Genomic DNA, 22,510 nt, shown 5'->3' on the forward strand with positions numbered 1-22,510 from the left:
TGGCTTGAATATAAAGTGGATGAATGGAAATAATGTGAAATAAGGATAGAAAGGTAGATTGGATTCAGGCTGTGGAGGATCTTCCATGACAGACTGGGTAATAGGTTTTATTCAAGAGGCAAAAGGGAGTCACTGAAGGTTTTTGAAAAGGAAAGTAATATTGTAATATCCATGCCATAAATCATTTTGGCAGTTGTGTAGATGATGGATTGGAGAAAGGGAAAGACTGGATGTAGGGTGGCCAATCAGGTGGGAATCATAGTAGGCCAGATGAGTGGTGATGTTAACCTGAGCAGGATGGTGTCCTTTTGAGTGAGAGAAGGGAAAGATACAAGAAATGTGGACATACAATCAACAGGAATTGATGATGTTGGGTGATCAAAGAATCTAGTATGTTTCTACTATTACAAAGTAGGGTGACCGGAAGAATTACAGCAAAGTTTGAAGGGAGTTAAAATTCAAAGTTTTAATGTAAGAGAAAAGGTGATGAATTCTATTAAGGATATGCTGAAGTTTGAGATGACAGCTGAACTCTATGTGGAGAGGTCAAGTAGGCAGCCAACAACATGGAAGTAGAAGGAAGCAGAAGTATTAGGGTTGGGTACATAGACCTGGGAGTCATCTTTTACAGTTGATAATTGAATTTATGGAAACATATTACAACGCTATGGGAGAGATTGTAGAGAAAGAGAGAGAGAGAAGTGGTTCCACTGAAGTGTCTTGGGGGATAGCAGCACTTAGAGAGTGAGAGATGAATTATGAACTGGAATATGAAGCTGAGAAGAAATTATCAGCTAGGTATAAAGAGAACCAGGAAAGGAACTTTTCACATCCAGGAGGAAGGGATAGTCAACACCGTGAAAAGTTAGTCAGGTCAAGTAGGATGATTACCGAGAAAGAAACATCACATTTGTTTTTTAATTAATTTTATTTTTTGTCACATTTGAATTCCAAACTGTTTTTTTTCTTCCTCCCTCCTAACCCCACATATATACATACAAATATGTATACATGAAACTATGCCATACATAATTCCATATATCAATTCTTTCTCTGGAGATGAATAGGATCTTTCTTCATAGGTCCTTTGTAATTGATTTGAATAGAAACATCACATTTAACAGTACAGCTTCAGGAGAATTGTGAGGTCTGAAGTTGGATGTTAAGAGACTGGTAAATAAGTAGAGGGGTGAACAGGCTGAGGCAGTAAGTGTAAAATAATTCTAAAAATTTGGCAGTGAAAGAGAGAAGAGATGGGATGATATAGCTTAAGGGGGTGGCACATTAAGCGAAGAGTTTTTTAAGGATGGAGAAAGTTGAGAATGTTTGGAACATATGTAAAATCTGTGGGCAATAGGGAAAAAGCCAATAGATAGAGGGAGAGAGAGGGAGAGAGAGAGAGAGACAGAGACAGACAGACAATATGAATGGTCTATGGGGAGAGCCCTTGGCAGATGCAGTAAGGCAGAAGGGTCAAAGCCGTTGTTCGGCTGCATGAAGATGGCAATACCCCCAAGTGTGGCCTTAACCAGATTAAAATGGAATTGAAAATATTTAACAATATAAATAAATGCAATACAACATAGTTTTTTTAAGTCAATGTGTGGACCCAAAGGGATACTTATGTTCAGTTTAGTGGTCCCTGTTTCTATGGCAACCCTGCAGTAGGAGGTGGAGATCAAGGACAGGATTAGAGGGATTAATCTGGTCTGGAAGGGCCATTTCTTCCTCAGAGACTAGAGCAAAGGAGGAGGATGGGGTAAGATATAGAAAGGTTTGGAGGTGTTGAATTGAAAGTTGAGGAACTCATGGCACATAGCCTTGCTTATCTCAAAGCAAGAAGCAAAGTTACCTCCAGAGTTTAAAAAGGTCTTTGGAAGCTACGTGGCAGATGGTTTAGGATAGTGGCTGTATGGGATATGATAAAGAGTGCAAATTAGAGAATAACAAAAGACTTATGGTGTTCCACAGTGAGGACTCAGCTGTGAGTAGATGACTTGACCTTGGTGACCTAGTGTTGTAACTTTGCCAAACATCAGCCCAGTAGGTGCAGAGGAGTCATGTGGTGGGCATGATCTAAGATTGTGAATAGATAGGGTATGAAGACAATAAAAGAAAAGGAATTCAAGAGTGGAGGATGGTGCATAGTTGAACTGGTTAATTGTAGCATTGAGTAAAGAAAGGAAAGTGAATACAGGAAGAGCATGGTAGAGATAGAAGGGCTGGGCTATACAGCAAAGGTGAAAAACTCATTGAAGTCATATAAAGTGGAGGAAGAGATGGGAATCCTGGAGAATGGTTTCCATCATAGTTTGAGATCATGAAGGTAGTGATGTTTTGGCTAACAGTGAGATTTATGGCATGGTTATGCCTATGGGTGACTAAGATAGCATGCAGTTGAAGTTCATGGGAGAGGAGGAGGTTATTTATGAGGAGAAAAGAGGGTTTAAAGGAAGAGGTTTGGTTGGAGAAAGTATGTAATCTAAATAGTTCATTCCTTATCAAACAAGAGAAACAGACAGGGCTAGCAAAAAAACCAAAGACGGGTAGAATGGCAGCCCACAGCATCAAAGAACTGGACCATTTTGAGGGGCAGCTAGGAAGCACAGTGGATAGAGGAGTCAGAAAGACTTGTCATCAAACTGAACCCCAGATACTTGCTAGCTGAGTGATAGAGCAAGTCGCTTCACCTCTGTTTGTCTCCGTTTCTTCATCTAGTAAAATGGGGACAGTAACAACACCTATTTCCTGGGGTCGTTGTGAGAATTAAATGAGATAATAATTGTAAAATGCTTAGTTTGGTGCTTGGCAAAGTGATTAGCTGTCATTAGATGAGATGGTCAAATGCAAAGAACCTCCAAGTATGAAATGCTTCTCAGGGATGGTGATGGAGGGAGAACCTGGAAGGGGCAGAGGGTGACAAGGATTATGGTCACTGACTATATGTTGGTGAGTGTGTGTGTGTGTGTGTGTGTGTGTGTGTGTGTGTGTGTGTGTGTGTGTGTGTGTGTGTGGGAGAGAGAGAGAGAGAGAGAGAGAGAGAGAGAGAGAGAGAGAGAGAGAGAGAGAGAGAGAGGAGGTAGTGTCAGGGAGAGGTTGGAGAAGGTGGTCCATTGTGGTATAATATAGGTAATAGTAATAATAGCATTTATACAGCACTTTAATATTTGCAAAGCACCATATATATACTATCTCATCCGATCCTCACAACAATCCTATGAAGTGGGAGCTATTCTTAACTGCATTTTACAGAGGAGGAAACAGAAACTGAGAGAATACTTGCCTTACCTCGAGTCAGTCAGCCAGCAGGTGTCTTAGGTGAAGTTTGAACTCAGGTGTCCTCACTCCAAGTTCAGCACTCTATCCACGGCAGCATCCTAGCCCCCTCAATTCCATGACCACAGGAAAATGAACAGGGCCAACTTTGGGGAGTGGCAGAGATGAGGTGAAAGTTATGAAAGTTGAGGTTGTTGAACTGAGGGGCAGGAGAGTGTTTGAGGGGACATGATGTCTTTAAACATGAAGCTCATTGCTGGAGTAGAGATAAAGCCTAGGACTGGCCTTCAAAATCATTAAGCCAGAATTTTTACTCCCTTGGAAAGAATCACAACAGACTATCCCCAAGGCAAGTGGCATTAAGTGCGTTCTTAGTTGAGGGAGGAGGCAGAGGTACCACTCTATACACACTAGATGAATGCTGGAAGAACACAAGAGTGAAGCCAGTGTTTACTTCATCGATGATAAATAAATGTTTGCTGATGGATTAATTGACTGGGTAGGCTGCTATGCTATAGGGAGAGGGACAGGTAAAGCTGACCCTAGCTGTCAGCCAAGAGCTTTTTGTTTTATCCAATTACTTTTGCTAACTAGGTACTAAACTTTGTTGCTTCTCTGCTGCTGAAGAATCGTAAATGTTGTTAACACCCTCTGAAACTGGCATCCTGGTACAAAACCTTAGTCATCCTCAACTATTTATGATGGCTGGACTCATTGAGAAATGAGAGTGATATATGAAAGAGATCCCATAATGGGATCTCTGTCTCTCTCTCTCTCTCATATGGGTACTTCAGGAGATGATATTTATGAATAAAGTACTTGCAAAAATAAAGGGATTGGTCAATGATAATAAGGATCTAGGTGGGACAATACAAAAATTTCACTTGCTAAGTTTTGCTTTTTATTCCCTGGGCCTCTGGGGTTGTCTACATTAGAAAGAACACAATGGTATCCTCTTTAGGATGCTGGTGTTGGGAGATAGGTCATATAGGTTGAGCTTTTGCTCTACGTAGCCACTATATTTGTACAGAAATGATTTAACCTTTATGAAATGAAAAAAAATCATAGAATCTTAAAGTTTATGGGGACCTTAGACATGTAATTCAACCTCTGACTTTTAAGGAATTTCCTCAACCTTAAGAAATGGTTATCCAACCTCTGCTCGAAGACTTTCAGTGGCAGTGAACTTACTAGCTAATAAGACCACTCTACTGCTGGTAGCTTTAATGGTTTGGAAACTGTTCTTTGTCTCGAGCCAAACTTGTAACTTCTACAAGGTAGTCTTCTCCTCATGAAACATAGGCAAAATCAGTCTGTTCTCATTTCTAAATGGCAGCTCAGTGTTCATGATCTTTTTCAAGTTTCTTTAATATTTTCTCATAATGTACTTTCTGGAATTCTCTCCATCTAGTTTACCTCTGACCATATTCAAATTTATCAATATCCTTCTTTAAATGTGGTGCTCAGAACAGAATGTAATATTCCACACATGCTTTGGCAAGGGCGGAGTGCAAGAGGACTATTGCTTCATTGTTCTGGAATTATTCCTCATTTCAGTTCACGATGACATTAGCTTGTTTTTTTTTGGCAGTCACATCATATTATTGATGGAATTATGGTCAAATATGATCCCTAAATCTGTCTTTTCTCCCCATTTGAAATGCTATGAAGTCAGGTCTGTATGTCTATGTGTGTGTGTGTGTGTACACACATATGATGATGTTTCTCTCTCTCTCTCTCTCTCTCTCTCTCTCTCTCTCTCTCTCTCTCTCTCTCTCTCTCTCTCTCTCTCATATCCTTTAGTAGAAGGTCTCTGTAAGCTCTGGTACATATAGAAAAACATATTAATCATTCTTTGGTGATGATCCTATCTTTTAAAAAATAAAATAAAATTTTCCTTCATGTTGTAGTTCCTCTCAAAGTTAGCTAATCCATCATTAAAAGGATGAGCTTCTATGATTCGTGGAATTTCTAGTAAGAATTCCAAATATCCATCAGTAACACATTTTTTTTGCTTGTGAACTTGAGAGAGTTTAACACACTTAATCTCACACAACAAATTTGTGACAGAGGCCAGAGTAGAATTTCCATTTTCTCAGTTCCATTCTAGGATTCCTTCCAAGGTGGATATCACCAACTAACTGATGTGGTATACAATTTGAGCTTCTTATATATTGGTTTTGGGTTACCCTTTTGTTTTCATCACTATGCTTCTAATTGATAAGCTGCAGGGCAAAGCCATGAGGATTATGGTACTTCTATAATCATTTTCATTTGAAACTTACAAACTACTTTCAAGTAACAGCATTATATCTGTTGTTTTTATTTTCCTCATAAAGTGACCATCAAAAGAAAAATGAATTGCGTTTATGGATTAGTTTTTCGTTACACTAAGAAAAGATGTTGTATGGATTATTTTTGCTGGCAAACAATTTAGTTTTGCATCTTAAAGTCAGAAGGGTACTTGTAGGGACGTTTTTTCTTATCATTGTATTTCTTGATAGTATAAAAAAACGAAAAGAATCAAAACATGGGACAATATTTTTCCCTTTAGAATTTTTATATTGTTCAGTCATCATTGTTTTAGTGTGTTGATGTCATTTTAAAGTTTGAGTGTGTGTTCCCCCTCCCAGGTTTGCAGCTTGTTCAAATGAACAAAAGCAGGAAATGGAAAGCTGAGCCTTGAGGGAAGATGCACACAAATATAAAACATGCATAAATAACATAAGACAGCATTGTGTCTGCCTTGTGTCGTGCCACTGCTTTTGCGTAAAGGCAACCTGAGCCTCTGCCCTTTCCTCTCCATTATATCCTGCTATGAATCTAGCTTAAATTGTAATCAGCTTTTCTAACATGTCTGGAATATTGTAAAGCCTTCTCACCTGGCTGCTCTGCTTCCAATTTCTCTTTCTCTAATCCATTCTTTACACATTTGTTGAGATAATCTTAACTTATAACTTTGGCCATGTCACTGTCTTCCTCAAAACCATCCTTGACTCCCTATGACCTGTACACTAGATAAAATATTAATTTTCCAGCCTGGTATTTAAGATCCTACTCCACCTCATGCCGTGATTTCTTTTCAGAATTATCTCACACTGTTCCACTTGAACTTTGTATTTCAACAAAACTCGACTACTAGCTTTTCTTCATTCTTCTCATATTCTTCTCTCTCCATGAATATGCGTAGGTTTTTTTCTCATGGCTAGGATACACCTCTTCCTCACATCTACTGTCTAAAATCCTTCTTTTCTTTCAAGGTTCAGGTCAGGTATAGCCTCTTCTGCTTCTGCAAAGTTTTCCCTGACACCCCCCAACCAAAAACATGTCCTAACCTCTCCTCAGATTTTCTTGGAGTGCTCAAGACATTCCTTCTGATATCGAAGGTAAACAACTTAAGTAGAGACATGTTGATATAATGGAAGGATCACTGGGTTTCTAGTCAAAATTGACTTAGAATCAAATTTTGCCCCTAATACTTAGTATCTGTCTACTTTCAGGAAGACATTTAACTTCTCAGGGTTTGAATTTTCCCATCTGCAAAACAGGGATAAAATTACCTGTAGTGCTTACCTCACAGGATTAGTGGGAAGATCCAATAAGATAATGGAGAGCAATGGTCCTCAAAGCTTAGCACAGTGCTTTGAACTTAGTAGATGCTTAATAAATGTTTATTAATTGGTTAATTGAAAATGTGGTCCTTTGGGATTCTTATGACTCATTGAGGGGGACAAAAGGTGAAAACTACTTTCATAATAACACTAAATGATAATACCAAAAGATAATATTGAAACATGTAAATTGTGAAAATGGCAAATATTGATAGATAATTAACAGAAATAAAAGTTTTTTGGATGATTCTCTAAAATTTTAAGAATGTAAAGGAGTCCTGAGAACAAAAAGTTTGAAATCCATTATGTATATTAAGGGCTTTGCTGGTCACAGTATCCCAGTAGGGGGAAGATCAAACCAAGGCTTACTCTTTACCCCACCCTCAGCTCTAGTTCCACATACTTAAAGAAATCTCCCATTGTCTTAGCACTCAGTGACATAGTTTTCCTTTGAATTCTTGTAGTATTTATTGTGTGTACCACTGTGTGGATGCTTAAAATATTCTGTCTTGTACTTATTAACCATATATGTTGTATGTCTGGTTTTTCCAAGTAGATCATAAGCTCTTTGAGTGGAAGGGCTTTGTCGTGTATCTCTGGAGCATTTAGCACAAGATCAAGAATCTTGAGCAGAGGTTCTCAGCAGAAGATTGTTGATGAGTAAGATGAGGACTGACTCCATCCCCTACTCTCCATCCTCTTGATCCTTTCTTGAGAAGTCATCACATTTGGGATTGTGTTTTTCTTCATCTCCACGTGTTTATTTGATGTACAGTTCTTACATGTAATGGAAAGACCATTTGTCAACTCCTTGTCTGTGTTCTTTGGTGTTCAAACTTACACTGTGAAAGTGAATGTCCAGTTGAGGAGAGGTATATTTGCATGTGTGTGCGAAAATGTATAGGTGCAATGAAAATTGGATTAAGTGCTAGTTTTTTGTCTATTTAATGGAAATGTATAACATCTGATAATCTTACCATCTGATGGAAATTTCTTAATCCCTTGTCTTAGAGAACTAATAGCTGGAATTAAGACACTTGTGGGAAGATTTTTGACTGCTATTTCCAAGAGAAAGTACTTGGATCCAGTTAGCCCTTTAGTTTTTGGGTAGCTCTGACATACTCTGTGACATATGCCAAAGATGGGATGTGGCAGCCTCTGCTGCTTGGGAGAATGAAGTGTATCTAAGGCACTGCAGTGCACAGGTTGAGCTAAGTATCTGGTAGACAAAATGTCTCTTCCTTTCTCCTGATGATTTATGGTCATAATTACTATTAGTAGGTGGTTGATATTTAAAATGAAATATGGTCCTCCTTCATGTTAGAACAAATAACAACACACATCAATTAGCAATGAAATTAGCATATTGACTGGCTGGGTGAAATATGCATAACATTTGCAACTCTAGTAGTAAATAACTTGAAATATTGTGGTTACTTTTTTTTTTTTTAACCCCAGGGTGTATGGGGGATCTTTCTGGTTTGCTATCTGCTTTAGTTGCCCCAGAATAGGAAATCCATGGATAACAGCTTGGGACTGTTGGATCAGAGGGTTAATTGTAATATGTGGCTTATTCTAATCAGCATTTTGCTGTCAATTTCTTCAACTGTAAAATGATGGCTGTAGACTAGATGGTTTCTGGGGTTCAACTTTAAATCTGTGCTCCTATGTGGCCCATGATTAAAGCTGAATGTCCTCTCTACAGAAGGACCTAGGGGATATTACTAAGTATATTACCATATATTACTAAAGGTGTTACTACATATGTGTAATAGGCTAAATCAACCAATGAACAAGCAAACACTTGTTAAGTAGCTCCTGCATTCCAGGTACTGTACTACTAGGCTCTGAGGATATAGATATAATAAATGAAAACTCCCTCCTGGCAAGGACCTTAGGCTCTGAGGATATAGATATAATAAATGACAACTCCCTCCTGGCAAGGACCTTACATTCTAACTGGGGAGGTAGCTGAGACACATGCACATATACATATTATTTATGTGTACATACACAGATATGTGTATATATATTATATATACATACGTATGTCCTGTATTCCAAAATACAAATTCTCTCAAAGTAGTTTGTTACAAGGTGGCTCTAGAGAGAGAGCGCACTTGGAGTTGATGAGATCAGGAAAGGCATCATTTCTAAATTTCATATCTCTTTCACATTTTCATCTGTTCTTTTATTTGCTTTACATCTACTCCATTTCCCCTGGATCCTTCAAAGTCTTTTTTAGGGTTGGAAAAATGAGCTAATCATGCTGAGTATGTTGAGGGCACGGATGTCCTGGAGGAAAAAAAAAATATCTTTTGCTCTCCAGGCAGGCTTTACAGGAAGAATTAAGGCCTTAGAGCAATACATCTCAAATGGCAAACAGACCTCTGGAGGGTGAGGTTAGGGGTGAGAGAGAAAAGACAACCCAGAGTTCTTTTAAGGGGACTAAGAATGTGTCTACTGAGTCCCAGCAAAATATGCTACCTCGCTTTACACCTGTAGGTATTGTTATATTTCAACTGTATATGGATGCTACTGTTATGAATAGAATGCTGGAGTACATAGCCATTAGCAAGTGTTATAGAATTTGTAGCAGCTTTTTGTCATGAATTTTCTCAGTCAACAGATGCTAATAGGGCAACTATTATTGAGTGGGAATTTGCAAATTTTTTTTTACTGAGTTAGAGGGGGTCTTTCTCAAAAAAGATTGGAAACCACTGTTGTAGAGGATGAGCATTCAGTGAAGCAAGTAGGAAACCTGACTAACTTATGGTTTCAGGCACCATTTTTGTTATCATGACTGATTACTGTCTCATGGGTGTATTTCAAAGCTTCATAGTTGTTACAAAGGTTTGTTTTGGAATGTTAGTGCTTGGAAAGAACCTTAGGGATTGTCTTGGTCAACAGCTTAATTTTGCAGATGAGGAAACAGCTTCTGCTTATCACAGCTAGCTCCATGAAGCCTTTTGCTTTTTTCTTCTCTCTGCCTTGTTTCCTCTCTCTCTTTTTTCCCCCCTTTCTCTCCTTCTGTCTTCTGTTCTTGCTTTGGTCTCTCTCCCCCGCCCTTATTTCTGGCCTTTGCCTTTGGCCTCTTTGGGTGGCTTAGCTCCATTTGTTATTGCTGTTCAGATGTTTCAGTCATATCCGACTCTTCATGGCAGAAATACTGGAGTGATTTGCCATTTCCTTCTCTTGCTCATTTTACAGATGAGAAAACCGAGGTAAGCAGAGTTAAGTGACTTGCCCAGAGTCACACAACGTGTAAGTGTCTGAGGCCAAATTTGAACTCATGAAGACCAGTCTTCCTGACTCCAGACCCAGCAGTCTATCCATTGAGCTGCCTTTAGCCCCACTACTGATTGTATTCTAATCAACTCCAATAAAGGATATTCTCTTGTTCTATCTGTTCTTTGATTTCTTTGTTAGAAATATTTATTGAGCACTTCCCTCCATACATGGCACTGTTCTCAGTGCTTGGGGGAATGTATAGGAATACTGAATTTTGAACCAGAGGCACTGGCCTCATGTCTCATTTTTGTCACTTATTTGCTTTGTGACTGTGGGCAAATCACTTTAGGACTCAGTCTCCAAATGTGATGTGGAAGAGGGTAGAAGGTTGGAAGATGCCAAACTATCTTACCTCTAAGGTCCCTCATAGCTCTAAACACACAGAAGTATCTGTCCATTTGGATACTGTTGGTGAAGCTGATACTGACCTTGAGCTGATCCATGAATCACATGGATATTTGGATCATGAGCTTAGAGCTGGAAGGGATTGTAAGGATCATCTAGTCCAGCTCTCTTATTTTGGAGGACTGAGGCCCACAGGAGTTACATGACTTGCCCCAAGTCATACAAGTTGTAAAATGACAGAGCCAAGATTTGATTCCAAAAGCAACATTATTTCTAATGTACCTTACTGCTTCTCCACAGCAACAAGGTGACCAGACTCTAGCCTTACCGCTGGGCATCTTGGTGTGTTAGAGCAGGCCAGATATGCTACTAAAAGATGAAAGAGGTTTCCTCATTATAATTGGTCCTCCCAAGATTTACTTGCTTGGAGCCCTTAAATCAAAGGTTTTTAACCTGGGTCTGTGAACTTATTTTTAAAATTATTATTTATTATTGTATTTATTTTTATTATATATTATGTATTAATATTACATTTATGTTTCACCTTAACATTTTTAGTCCACATTTTCTCCTTTTTCCAGCCCCTTTCCCACTTTGACAAGACAAGCAGTAAGATGCCCATTATACATGTTAAATCATATTTCCATATCAGCCAGTCACCAAAAAGCAAAAAAAATAAAAAAGTGAGAAAATCATACTCCATTTTGCACTCAGAGTTCATCAATTCTCTCTCTGAAAATAGATAGCAATTTTCAATGTGAGTCCTTTTGAATTGTTCTGGATCACTATATTTTTCAGAATACCTTTGTCTTTCATTACAGTATTGCTGTTACTGTGTACGGTGATTTCCTGGTTCTGCTTACTTCACGTGGCATCAGTTCTTATGGGTCTTCCCAGGTTGTTCTGAAACTACCCCCTTGTGATTTGTTACGGCATAATAGTGTTCTATCACAATCCTATGCCATAACTTGTTCATCCATTACTTAATTGATGGACATCCCCTAAATTTCAATACTTTGCCACCACAAAAAGAGCTGCTGTAAATATTTTCATACACATAGATCCTTTTCTTTGATCTCTTTTAGATACAGATCTAGTAATGGTGTTTCTGGGTCAAAGGGTATGTACAGTTTTATAGTTCATTAGGCCTTGTTCCAAATTGTTCTCCAGAATGGTGAATTTATTTAAAAATATTTTGGTAACTATTTTAATATAATTAATTTTCTTTGAAATGTTCTGATTTTTATTTATCCTATTATTTTATTTATGCTTTTAAAATCTTATCCTGAGATGATCCCTAGGCTTTACTCGATCACCAGAGGTCTATGTCTCAAAGTTGGTTAGATACTCATTCCTGTCAACTTTAGTATCAAATATCAATACCACTTTTTGGTATTCAAAGCCCTTTATAACCTGACCCCCTCCTACCTTTTCGGTCTTCTTATGCCTTTTCTACCCCTGCCATGTATTTTCTGATGCAGTCATGCGGGCTTCCTTTGCGTTCCTTACACAAAAGGATTCCATTTCTTGACTGCATTTTCAGTGACTGGCCAAGGTGCTTGCAGTTCTCTCCTCATTTCCATCCCCTGGCCTCTCAGCTAAAATCCCACATTTTGCAAAAAAAAAAAAAAAAAACAAACTTCCTGGTCTCCTTAACTTTATTGCTTTCTCTCTAAAATTATCTCCAATTTATTCTCTATATCTTGTTTGTATGTATTTTTTTTTTTTGCATATAGTCTCTCTCAGTAGACTGTGAGCTCCTTAAGAGCAGAATCTATTTGCTTTTCTCTCTTTGTATCCTTAGTATTCTAAGTACTTAGTAGGTGCTTAACAAATATTTGTTGACTCTTGACAACTGACTGACTAAACTTTGTCCCTTTGTACTGCATGAATGAAAGGGAAGATTTGGATTAGAGAAATTGGTATGAATTCTCTGGTGATGTGAGGATGTTGGTAGAAATGGTATTTTCAAACACACATTCAAGTTGTCAGCATATTCTTTCAGTTCATGGGGAAAAACACTAGACGTTAGACTAGGAAGAATCAAACAAAAGGAGATGTTTAATATTTCTCCCCTGTTATTTATCACACTTAAGGGAAGCCAAACATTTCTCTCAAGTTGGGGCATTAATATCCAAAGAAGCCTATTACTTTGATGATCCTTTTCCTGGCACTAATCTGCTTTTATCTTTCTTCTTCTCAACAGGTTGTTTGTTTGAGGATGACCTTTGTCAACCATTTGAAATCTGTGTAAATGGTAAGTAGGAGGTCTCTGGCTAACCAGTTTCTGCTCTTGCATGTATACTCTGCTAACTTGAGAACAGTGCTACTGATGTTGGGAGAAATGTTGGAGAAAGTAGAGGAGAGAGGGGTCTTCAAAACCTTTGGGCAAGATATTAGGGCAGAGACCATTGTCTTGGCTTTGTTTTGGTTACGTACAATGAGTGAAGGATGCAGAAAAATAGAACCTTCCCTGGATGCAGTTGCAGGGAAGGGAAGATGGAGTATCAATTGAAATGAAAAATGTTCTCCTAAAAACACACTGCAGTATAATTTGCCAGCAATTTCAAGCTGCTCTTTAAAGGCCTTTGTAGTAAGAACTGGTAGAACCCAGTGCCATCTAAGATGGATTCTTTGGCATAAAAAGAGAGAAATAATCTGCACGGAATATATGCTTCCTTTGAATTTTTGCCATTCATGTTTTTTTTTGTTCCCTCCTTAAACAGTTTGGTTTCATTTCACTGAGTTTTTGCACTTTTAATCTGTCTGAAAGTTATTCCTTCCTTTTTTTTTCACCCTTTACTTCTAAGCAAGGCAGCAGAGGTGGCACTCTGCATAGTAGGTAGGGATCAAAGTCTACTCATGTGACAGATGACGTGTAGATATGGTTGGGGTGCCCTGCACACAATATCTTATTGTATTGGGTTGTATAAACACAACCCTTCATTTATAATGACATGTTTCAGGAGGAAATGGAATTGTATCCTGTTGCCTTTGGAGAAATAGGACAGAGAGGCAAGTTTGGTGGTAATACAGTGGTGACTATGGAGGATGGGATGACTCCCTTTTAAAAGTGAGGATGGACTGACCCAAACTCTCCAAAGGGAGTCTTTTCTGTCAGATTCTCTTTTATGTAAAGCCATATTGAGTAGATGCTGTTCATAAGTCCCTCCCTCTTCTCTCTTAAAACTGTCTGTGTATCTTGGCTTGTCTCTTCACCTCGGTTTTGACTGTGGAAAAAGAATTTTGGATCCTCAGAGCTGGGTTCAAATGCTGACTTGGCCACTGACTGCCTGTATCACTTAATCTCACTGAGATTCATTTTCCTTGTGTATAAAATGTGAGGATTGCATTTGATTTCCAAGGTCTCTTTCTTCCCTAATATTTTCTAAAATTAAAAAGTGTGCTAGATTTCTAGAGACTGAGATTGTTTTAAGAGTCATAGCGTAGTTCTTTCCTTAGCTAAACATGGGTAGAGGTAGAACAAAAGCCTCCTGTTTGTGGCTGAGCACTGTCTGGCTGCCTTGAACAAAATTCCGTCTTCCTCTCAGACTCGCCTTCATGGCTAGCTGACTTGCCAGCTAGACTGGTAATTCTGAAACACCTGCAAATGAAATCCTTTCTTCAGCAGATGGAGGATGATTTGATTATTTGAGAGGACCCTTTTTCTCTCCCTCATCTTAACCTTAAAATGGGTTGGCTTTGATTTTAACTTGGGCATCCATCTGAGAGAGGTCTCATAAAGGGAAAAGAGATTCCAAGGAGTTATGAGGCCACCGTTCCAAGAGATGGTTAGAGATCATAAAACTTTAGAGGAGGAATGGACTTTTTTGGGTTATTTGTGACCTGGAAGCTGATTAAATAGCAGGTGCTGGCAAAAATCCTACCCACAGTTGTTCTCATAGGGGAAATGGGGTCAGTGGTTGTAAAAAAACAGGAACAAAAATTAACGACCATGTTTAGGGTTTACTTTCAAAGATAATTTTGTTATAATTTTGGCAGACAGTGACCTGGGTTAGAACATAACTATGTCAAAAATTATTTTTCTATTGAGATTGTAAGGTGGTGAATAGAAAATAATAATCATAATAGCTAACATTCATATAGTGCTTGAAGATTTGCAAAAACACTTTAAATGCATTATCTTATTTGAGCCTCTGGCCAACTATGTATGAAGTTTTTGGTTCAAGCCTGTGATTCTTATAGGTGTAAATGATTTTCTGCAACAAAGGGCATGATGGAAACTATGCTTGGAGATGGAGGGAGCAAGAGAGAAGGGAAGAGAGAGAGAGAGAGAGTGTGTGTTATTTGATGCCTGAGTAGCATGAACAAAAGAAAAGAACTCTGTAATCTACCTTTGCCCATCATCTCTCTTTGCCTTTGTACTATGGAATTATACTGATATTAAATTAAGATGAAAGCTTTGGAAAGGCAAGGCAATTTCCATGTAAATACATTCACAGCCTTGATTTGGGGAACTAGATGGTGCTTAGAATTATTTTTAGCACCATTTATGTCTACAAAGCAACAAAACTGGTCTTATAAAACTGTACTCTTTATTTCATTGATATGGAATAATAATACATAGATGTCTACTGTCTTTGAAAAGACTTAAGATTAATGGTTGCCATTGGTGACTGGACAGTTCAACCCAGCCACAAGACTGAGGCAGATAGACATATCTGGTTGGACACTTGTTTATTTTGTGGATTTTGAGTGTCCTTGGCTCAGAGAGGAGTGCAGATGCAAATGCTGCTAATGGACAAAGGTCTTCCTAAAAGGAGATAGAAATACTGACCATCTAGCAAATTCTAGGTCTGTTTTCTGAGTACATCGATTTTTGTCTCTGACCTTTGGCATAGATCTACTGAGCCATTAGATTCTTAACCAGTCACTCATCCCTGGTCTTTATTGTTTCCTCTAAGTTAGTATTAAAAATCCTCTAAGTTAGTATTAAAGATGCTTGCCTTTCCTAAGACTGGCTTTGCGTTTAACTCTTAATTGAATGAGGCATCGTTTAAGTCCTGGGCTATCCTTAAAATTCAACATTAACGGAATAGGTGTTAGACTTAAAAAGACACAAATAAAACAGCTCTGCCTTCCAGAAGCTAATATTTTGCATCTCGCCCCATCTTGGCCAGTCTGTCTTTCCTCCCTCACTCTCAATAAGTTGCACATTGCCCCCATGTCACCCCTTGTATGCTCTGAGAATAAAAATCCTTCTGATATCACCTGAAGCATAACGGAATTAGCAAGTGAATCTGCAATAAAACAAGCCTGTCCTTTGTGCCTCTGGACAGTGTTCTCTTCTTTGGAATTATCCACCCTGCTATGTGTCTCTCTTAGTCTACATCATCCACAACATTCTATTTTCCTATTCCTTAGTTTTTCAGATAATCTGCAACATCTTTGTTATGTTTCATCTCATTTACTGCATAAGCTAAGATATACGTACATATGTACAAATATAAATACATGCATATATGTATATATGTACATATGTGTATGTATATACACACAGCTATATCCATCTCTCTCTCTCTCTGTCTCTCTCTTTCTCTCTCTCTGTAGCTAAGTGGTACAGTGGATAGATTGCTGGACCTGGAATCAGGAAGATGTGAGTTCAAATCTGGCCTCAGACACTTACTAGCTGTGTGACCCTAAGCAAGTCATTTTACCCCCTTTGCCTTAGTTTCCTCATTTGCAAAATGAGCCAGAGAAGGAAATGGCAGACTATGCTGCCATCTTTGCCAAGAAAACCTTAGAAGGGTCGCAAAGAGTTGGACACAGCTGAAATGAATGAACAACAACAGTGACAAATGCCTGTGTGTATTTACCTTTTCAGCTAGGAAATATTTCTAGGTATATATTTGATCTTAGAATGTAGTCAATGCCTTTTTTTCCTACTAGGTGAAAAACTCAAAATACTACATTATTCCTCATGACTGCAGATGACTCAGTGAAACCAGCTTCCACAAATAATTGAATATAGAGGCAGGTTTGTGGTTTCATTAAGACAAGCCTCATTGACATTCATTTAAACTTACTTCATGTAGACTTATTAAGGCTAGATTGAATCAGTGCTTTAAGATTGCCATCTCCATAAAAACTCAACCAAACCATTATGTGCCAATGTGTCAGTTTTATACCAGAAACTAGCCATGCCCCTTAAAAGATAGACACCGTCATCTCCAGTCTCTAATCTCGTTATGACCAGGCTGGGCTGAGAGATAATTTCACTTGTCTATTATAATTTGTGACTTCATTAACTATGGCTTTGAAAACCCTGGTGGCTCAAGTCTCAAGCTTATAGCCAAGATATCCCCATTCACCTACCAGGTCGTAGCTATGTGCATTGCAAGTGTGGCATCTTGGGGAGTCTAATAAGCTAGATTCTCATTCTCTCTCCTCCTCTTCACTTCCCTCTCTTTATCTCTCTCCCCCATCTCCAGATGTTAGCTCTTTAGATACATACATATGCACATGTAAAGAGCTAGATATCTGCCTCTGTCTCTCTAGATATGTAGCTTTTTAGACATACACCCATGCACATGTATGTAGTACTTAGGAGAGTGCAATGAGATAGACATATCTGTCTCTATCTTTGTCTCTGTCTCTCAGTATCAAAACCTTGATTCTCTCTTACGTACTATATACATATACATTTGTGGATTTGTGTAAAATATTTACATTATATGCATATATATGCATGTATATATATATATATCTTCTGTCCTGTGATCAGAAGATCATAGATTTCGAACAGAAAAGGAACATTAGAGGCCACAGGATTAAACATCTTAATTTTACACATAAGGAAACTGAGGCCCAGAGAGGTTAAGTTACTTGTCCAAAGAGGCACAGGTAGTAAACAGCAGAGCCTCAATTGTAACCTAGGTTCTTTCTAGCTCTGGTGATTGCATTGCTGATAAGCCTAACTATTAAAAGTGTCCTATGCATGATAAGGGAGCTGAGGAAGATTCAGAAATCCTGCTGAAAAGAAAAGGTTTTGGGCTTTTCCAGATCATCATTTAATAGACTGCAGGAATGGGGAACCTGCAGCCTTGAGTCCACGTGTAGCCTTGTAGATCCTTAAGTGTGGCCTTTTGATTGAATCCAAATTTTATAGTCAAATGACCACACTTAAGGATCCAGAAGGTCACATGTGGCCTCAAGGTTCTCTACCCTTAGACTAGGAGCTTGATGACAGAGACGCTTCTTAGTGTTACCCAATGAGTAGATATTAGCTTTCTTGCATGGAACAGCAAGGCAGTCCCTTTAGGAGGAGCTCAGAGGTTGGGGAGCAGGGCCACTGTATGTTTTCTCTAGGTGACAGCGAATGATGCTGCTTGGGCATCCAAAGTAGAAGTTTGATGAATAAATGCTGGAAGTTTCCATGCCATGACTTGGATTGTAGTGGTGCTTAATTAGGTCATCTGAGTGACCCTATTTTGGAACTATAAATCTTCTTGACTTGGAATGTGAAACTCTTTGCCGTTACTTTTCTGTAAATGACTATGCTCTCCATCACTGGGCTGGTGGGAGAAATTAAAAGATTATGAACACATATTGCCCCTTTCAGATGGATAGTGCTCATCATAGAAAAGAGCCAGGGGGAACACATGCTCCCAGTGCTATGACTTGAGGCAAGGAGGAATTAATCATATAGGGGAAATGATGGTGATTTCAAACGTCGTTTCTTTGAATTGCTTTCTGAAACACCGTCTGCTGTAGGCTTGCCTATAGAGACCTTTGTCTATCAACAATAGGTTAGTAATTAGATAGACCAAAAACACAGCAGTATAAAAGATGCATTACTCTAGAACTTGTTTTGTATAATACTGTGAATTGAGTTTCAACAATGTGCCTTGAAGGGAAATCTAATCCACTTGAAAAATTATTTATTAAGAGTTTACTATATGCTAGGGGCTGGGACTATAAAACCAAAACAAGGAATTCATGTTCTGTTCGGGAGGCTGAACAGTATAAACATGATAATTTTAGGTAGAGGGAGGAAACATTAACACCTAAGGGGCTCAGCAAAGATGTCTAGAAGAAAATTAACTGTACCCTGATGAAAGCTAGGCTTTTTAAGAGAGATGAACAGGGTTGGTGTTCTAAGCATTCCAGGATTATGCAGAGGTGGTGGGAGGTGGGAGACGGGGTATCAGATGCTCAGAGTAGCAAATCAATCATTTTAGTTGAACTTAAAATATATGAAAGGGAATAATGTGAAGCAAACCTGGAAAGGAAGGAAGGCTAGTGTCATATTGTAAAAAAAAAAAAAAAATTAAATGCCAAACTAAGAAGTTTGAATTTTTTAGAGGCAAGAGGCAACCACTGAAGTTTCTTGGCAAAGTCACCCTTGTGTTTTAAGAAGGATATTCAGCCATTGTATGGAAGATGGATTCAAGAAAGGAGAGAATGGAAGCTGGATGTGCAATTGGGAGTCTTTGGAGAAAGTCTAATATAGAAGTGATGAAGTGCAAAACCAAGATAGTAGCCATGTGGGTGAAGGTAAGGGACTGACTGTCAGTTAGCCAGACAACAGGTCTTTCTAAAGTGTCTACTATGTGAATGTGGAGACATGCAAAAACGAAAGACAATAAAGATGCTATGTTACCGTTACTTCATTCATTATACTATTTTTGTGTTTGCTGGCTTACATCTGTTAACAGTGTTTTGTACTAAAAAGGTGCTTGATAAATACTTGTTGAATTGAATTGAATTCAAAGAAGGAAGAATGTGATTTTCTGGTTCTGGTTCAATATTCTGTTGTCTCCATTACATTCTCTGTGTATTGTTCCTTCTAGGATATTGAGAATAATAATGTAAAATCTGTTTGTGACCCTCACATGCCTCCTTAAACATGATTTCCCTTGGAACCTATATAATTATTTTGGAACTAGTTTTTGTGTTAGAAAGAACTCAGAGAAAGGACTGCTTTGGTCAAGATGGAAAGTGGTCCTCCCTGTCCTTCTTGGCAATGTCCAGCAGATTCTCTTCCTTCTCTCTGACCTGACCTACACCCTGGCTTGGGCTTGGCCACTGAACCAAATAGTTTTTATGGTATCCCAGGGAACAGATTCTCTGTTGTTAATGACTTGACTGAAGATTGACAAGCTAGAGGAAATGGAGCCACCCTTTAGTCATTCAACTGACGATGCCTCCATGGTAGTAGTACTCTTTGAAAGTGATTTGTCTCCTCTCTTAGAAGCAGTCAGAATACAGACAGTGAGCGGGGACAGAAACAGAGAGACAGACTGCTAGGTAGTGAGGTAGACAGAGTATCAACTAGATAGATGAAGTATCAGCTAAGAAAGGAGACAGTAATTGATACAGGGAGACACAGACATAGGGAGACATAGCAAGATGGTCACAGACACTAAGCCAGAGAGAGAGAGAGAGAGAGAAAGAAAGAAGAGAGAGAGAGAGAGAGAGAGAGAGAGAGAGAGAGAGAGAGACAGACAGACAGACAGACAGATACATAGAGAGAGTTATATATAGATGGTAAACATGCTACTCTATACATGACTGCCTCACATTATAGTCTTTATAAATCTGTATAGAGGGAGGGTTATTCACTAAATAAACAATGAGGAAACTGCTCCTTGGGCAAACAAAAAGGATAAGCAAACAGAAGAATTCCTGTTTGTTTAAAATGGAGCTCCACTGGGCTGTTGCATTAGAACCCAAATAGAGTGTTAATACTAACTTTAGGCTGGAGAAGAGAGCTGGTGGAGGCAGCGTTGTGTGGGGAACACAATAGTTGTGTTCCTAAGAGATTTCCTAAGAGAATTGAAAATGCTTATTCTGGACTCAGTGTGTCCCCACTTACTACAGGTCTTCAAGCACCTGCTAGATTGGAGCTCTCCCAGGGTTGTGGAACTCTTGCTCAGGTTGAAACAACCTCTTTTCCAATCCTAAGATTCTGTGACCATCTGAGAGGTATAGCCAAGGACCTAGGCTGGAGTTACTTATTATTTTTTGTCCAGAACTTTGATTTCATTGGTGAAAGGACTATCTGGAAGAAGGAAACTTGCTCTACCCATGGAGATCCCAAACCCTTTGCAAATTCTGAGAATTACCTGGAATTTGGAGACATGAGCTGACTTGCCCCAGGTCACACAGCTGATATGTGTCAGAGCTAGCACATAGGGCTTCAAATTTCAGAGACTTTGGCTTTCTATCCCTTACTTTCCGTTACCTCTAAATATTTAGTAGTAGGTGCTTCATAAATCTGTTTAGTCTGAATTAAGTGGTGATATCTCAGCATCTTTACCCATCCTCTCCTTAAATTGGCAAAGAATAAGCAGCTGTCCCCAAAATGATTTTTGTCCCCTTTGTTCCCTATCCATTTTGCATTAGATATGTGAGGGACTGGTTGACATTTTTGGTCAAGTGTTTAAGAACCTACAACAGAGCAGATCCTGTACTAGGTGCAAGCAAGACAAAGCAAGAAAAGAAACTGTCTCTGCCCTCAAGGACCTCATGTTCTATTGGAGCAGAAAGTTTATGCATAGCATAGGCAAAATATAGATGGTAATTTTGTGGGGTGGTGTGACACAATAGCGATAAGGGGACTGGGAAAAGACTCATGGAAGAAGTGATATTTGAGCTGAGCTTTGAAAGAAACCAGATATATTGTGTTGTTTTTGATCCCCAGATTGAGACTGTCAATGGCTTATTATTATTTAGTGGATTACCTAGCATGCTGTGCCAAATTTGATACAGTACTCTGTTCTGTTGTCCTGAAAAAACAATGAAAGGAAAAAAGTCTCTCTCCCTCTACCTCTCTCTCTCTCTCTCTCTCTCCCTCTCCCCCTCCCTCCCTCTCCCTCTCTTTCCCTCTCTGTCCCCCTTTTTCTCCCTCTCTTCCTCTCCCCTCCCTCCCTCTCCCTCTTTCCCTTTCCCTCTCTGTCCCCCTTTTTCTCCGTCTCTCTCTCCCTCTCCGCCCCTTTCCTCTCTCTCTTCTCCCCATTACTCCCTCTCCCTCTTCTTCTCTGGCACACATATAGACACACTCACATACTAATAAACAACCCGCAGAATAATAATAAGCCTTAATTTGACAACTGGGAGACTGTGAAAAAGTACAGTCTGTTTGGAAAAGAGATTAAGGAGGAGCAATAAAATCTGTGCTTGATGAATTATGAACCAGAAGGGGATCCTGGAAAGGACAGTGTGGCCTGGAGAGCCTTCACTGAACAGTTACCCTGGCAGGGCTGTGGCCATGGGCCTGGTTTGCCTTTATCCATAGCAGCAAGAGTGATGAACTAAGGATCATGAGACCTGGGCCTTTTAGCTACAGCTCTACCACTAACTAACTATTTCAGCTTAATTTCTTCATTTGTAAAATAGGGATGGAATGAATTTGCCTGATTTCATGATATTCTGAAAGCTCAGAAGATTTATTTTTCTAGAGGTAGGTGTTGGCTACTCTGGAAAGCAAGATTATAATGTCATAGTAGCAATTCTATTGATGCTCCCTTCTGAAAGCTAAAATTTTAGACGGTGCTGCAGGGCCAGCTAGGTGGCACGGTAGGTAGAGTACTAGGCCTGGAGTCAGGAAGATTCATCTTCCTGAATTCAAATCTGGCCTGCTCACTAGCTGGGTGACCCTGGGGCAAGTCACTTAATCTTGTTTGCCTCAATTCCTCATCTATAGATGATGACGAAATGGCAAACCACTTCAATATCTTTGCCAAGAAAATCCCAAATGGGGTCACAAAGAGTTGGATACGACTGAAAACAATTGAACAACAACATGGTGCTCAGAGATGATTGAACTGAGGGGCTCTTTCTAGGAAGAATGTTCTGTTTGGGTGGGTTCTAGTCCTCAGCCAAGATAGAGTCTAAAAATTCTTTACCTTCCTTTCCTCCCTTCTTCTCAGGCCATACTATTGGTTTATTTGACTGTGAAACAGAGAGTGTGACCTTTTGAACAAAGCTTACCTAAGCAAGATGCCAAATTTGTGGTTGGGTGT

The 22,510-nt window shown here is 39.1% G+C and overlaps 1 protein-coding gene across 1 annotated transcript in view; it reads left to right on the plus strand.

Moving 5' to 3' along the window:
* PTPRN2 (protein tyrosine phosphatase receptor type N2) overlaps nucleotides 1-22,510 on the plus strand; it is a 1,540,415-nt gene that overhangs the window by 176,128 nt on the left and 1,341,777 nt on the right. Inside the window, exon 2 of the mRNA XM_072652081.1 lies at nucleotides 12,730-12,780. Coding sequence (XP_072508182.1) covers nucleotides 12,730-12,780 — 51 coding nt within the window. The remainder of the gene's footprint in view (nucleotides 1-12,729; nucleotides 12,781-22,510) is intronic.

This window comes from Notamacropus eugenii, chromosome 3 (genome assembly GCF_028372415.1).
Source record: "Notamacropus eugenii isolate mMacEug1 chromosome 3, mMacEug1.pri_v2, whole genome shotgun sequence".
NCBI lineage: Eukaryota > Metazoa > Chordata > Mammalia > Diprotodontia > Macropodidae > Notamacropus > Notamacropus eugenii.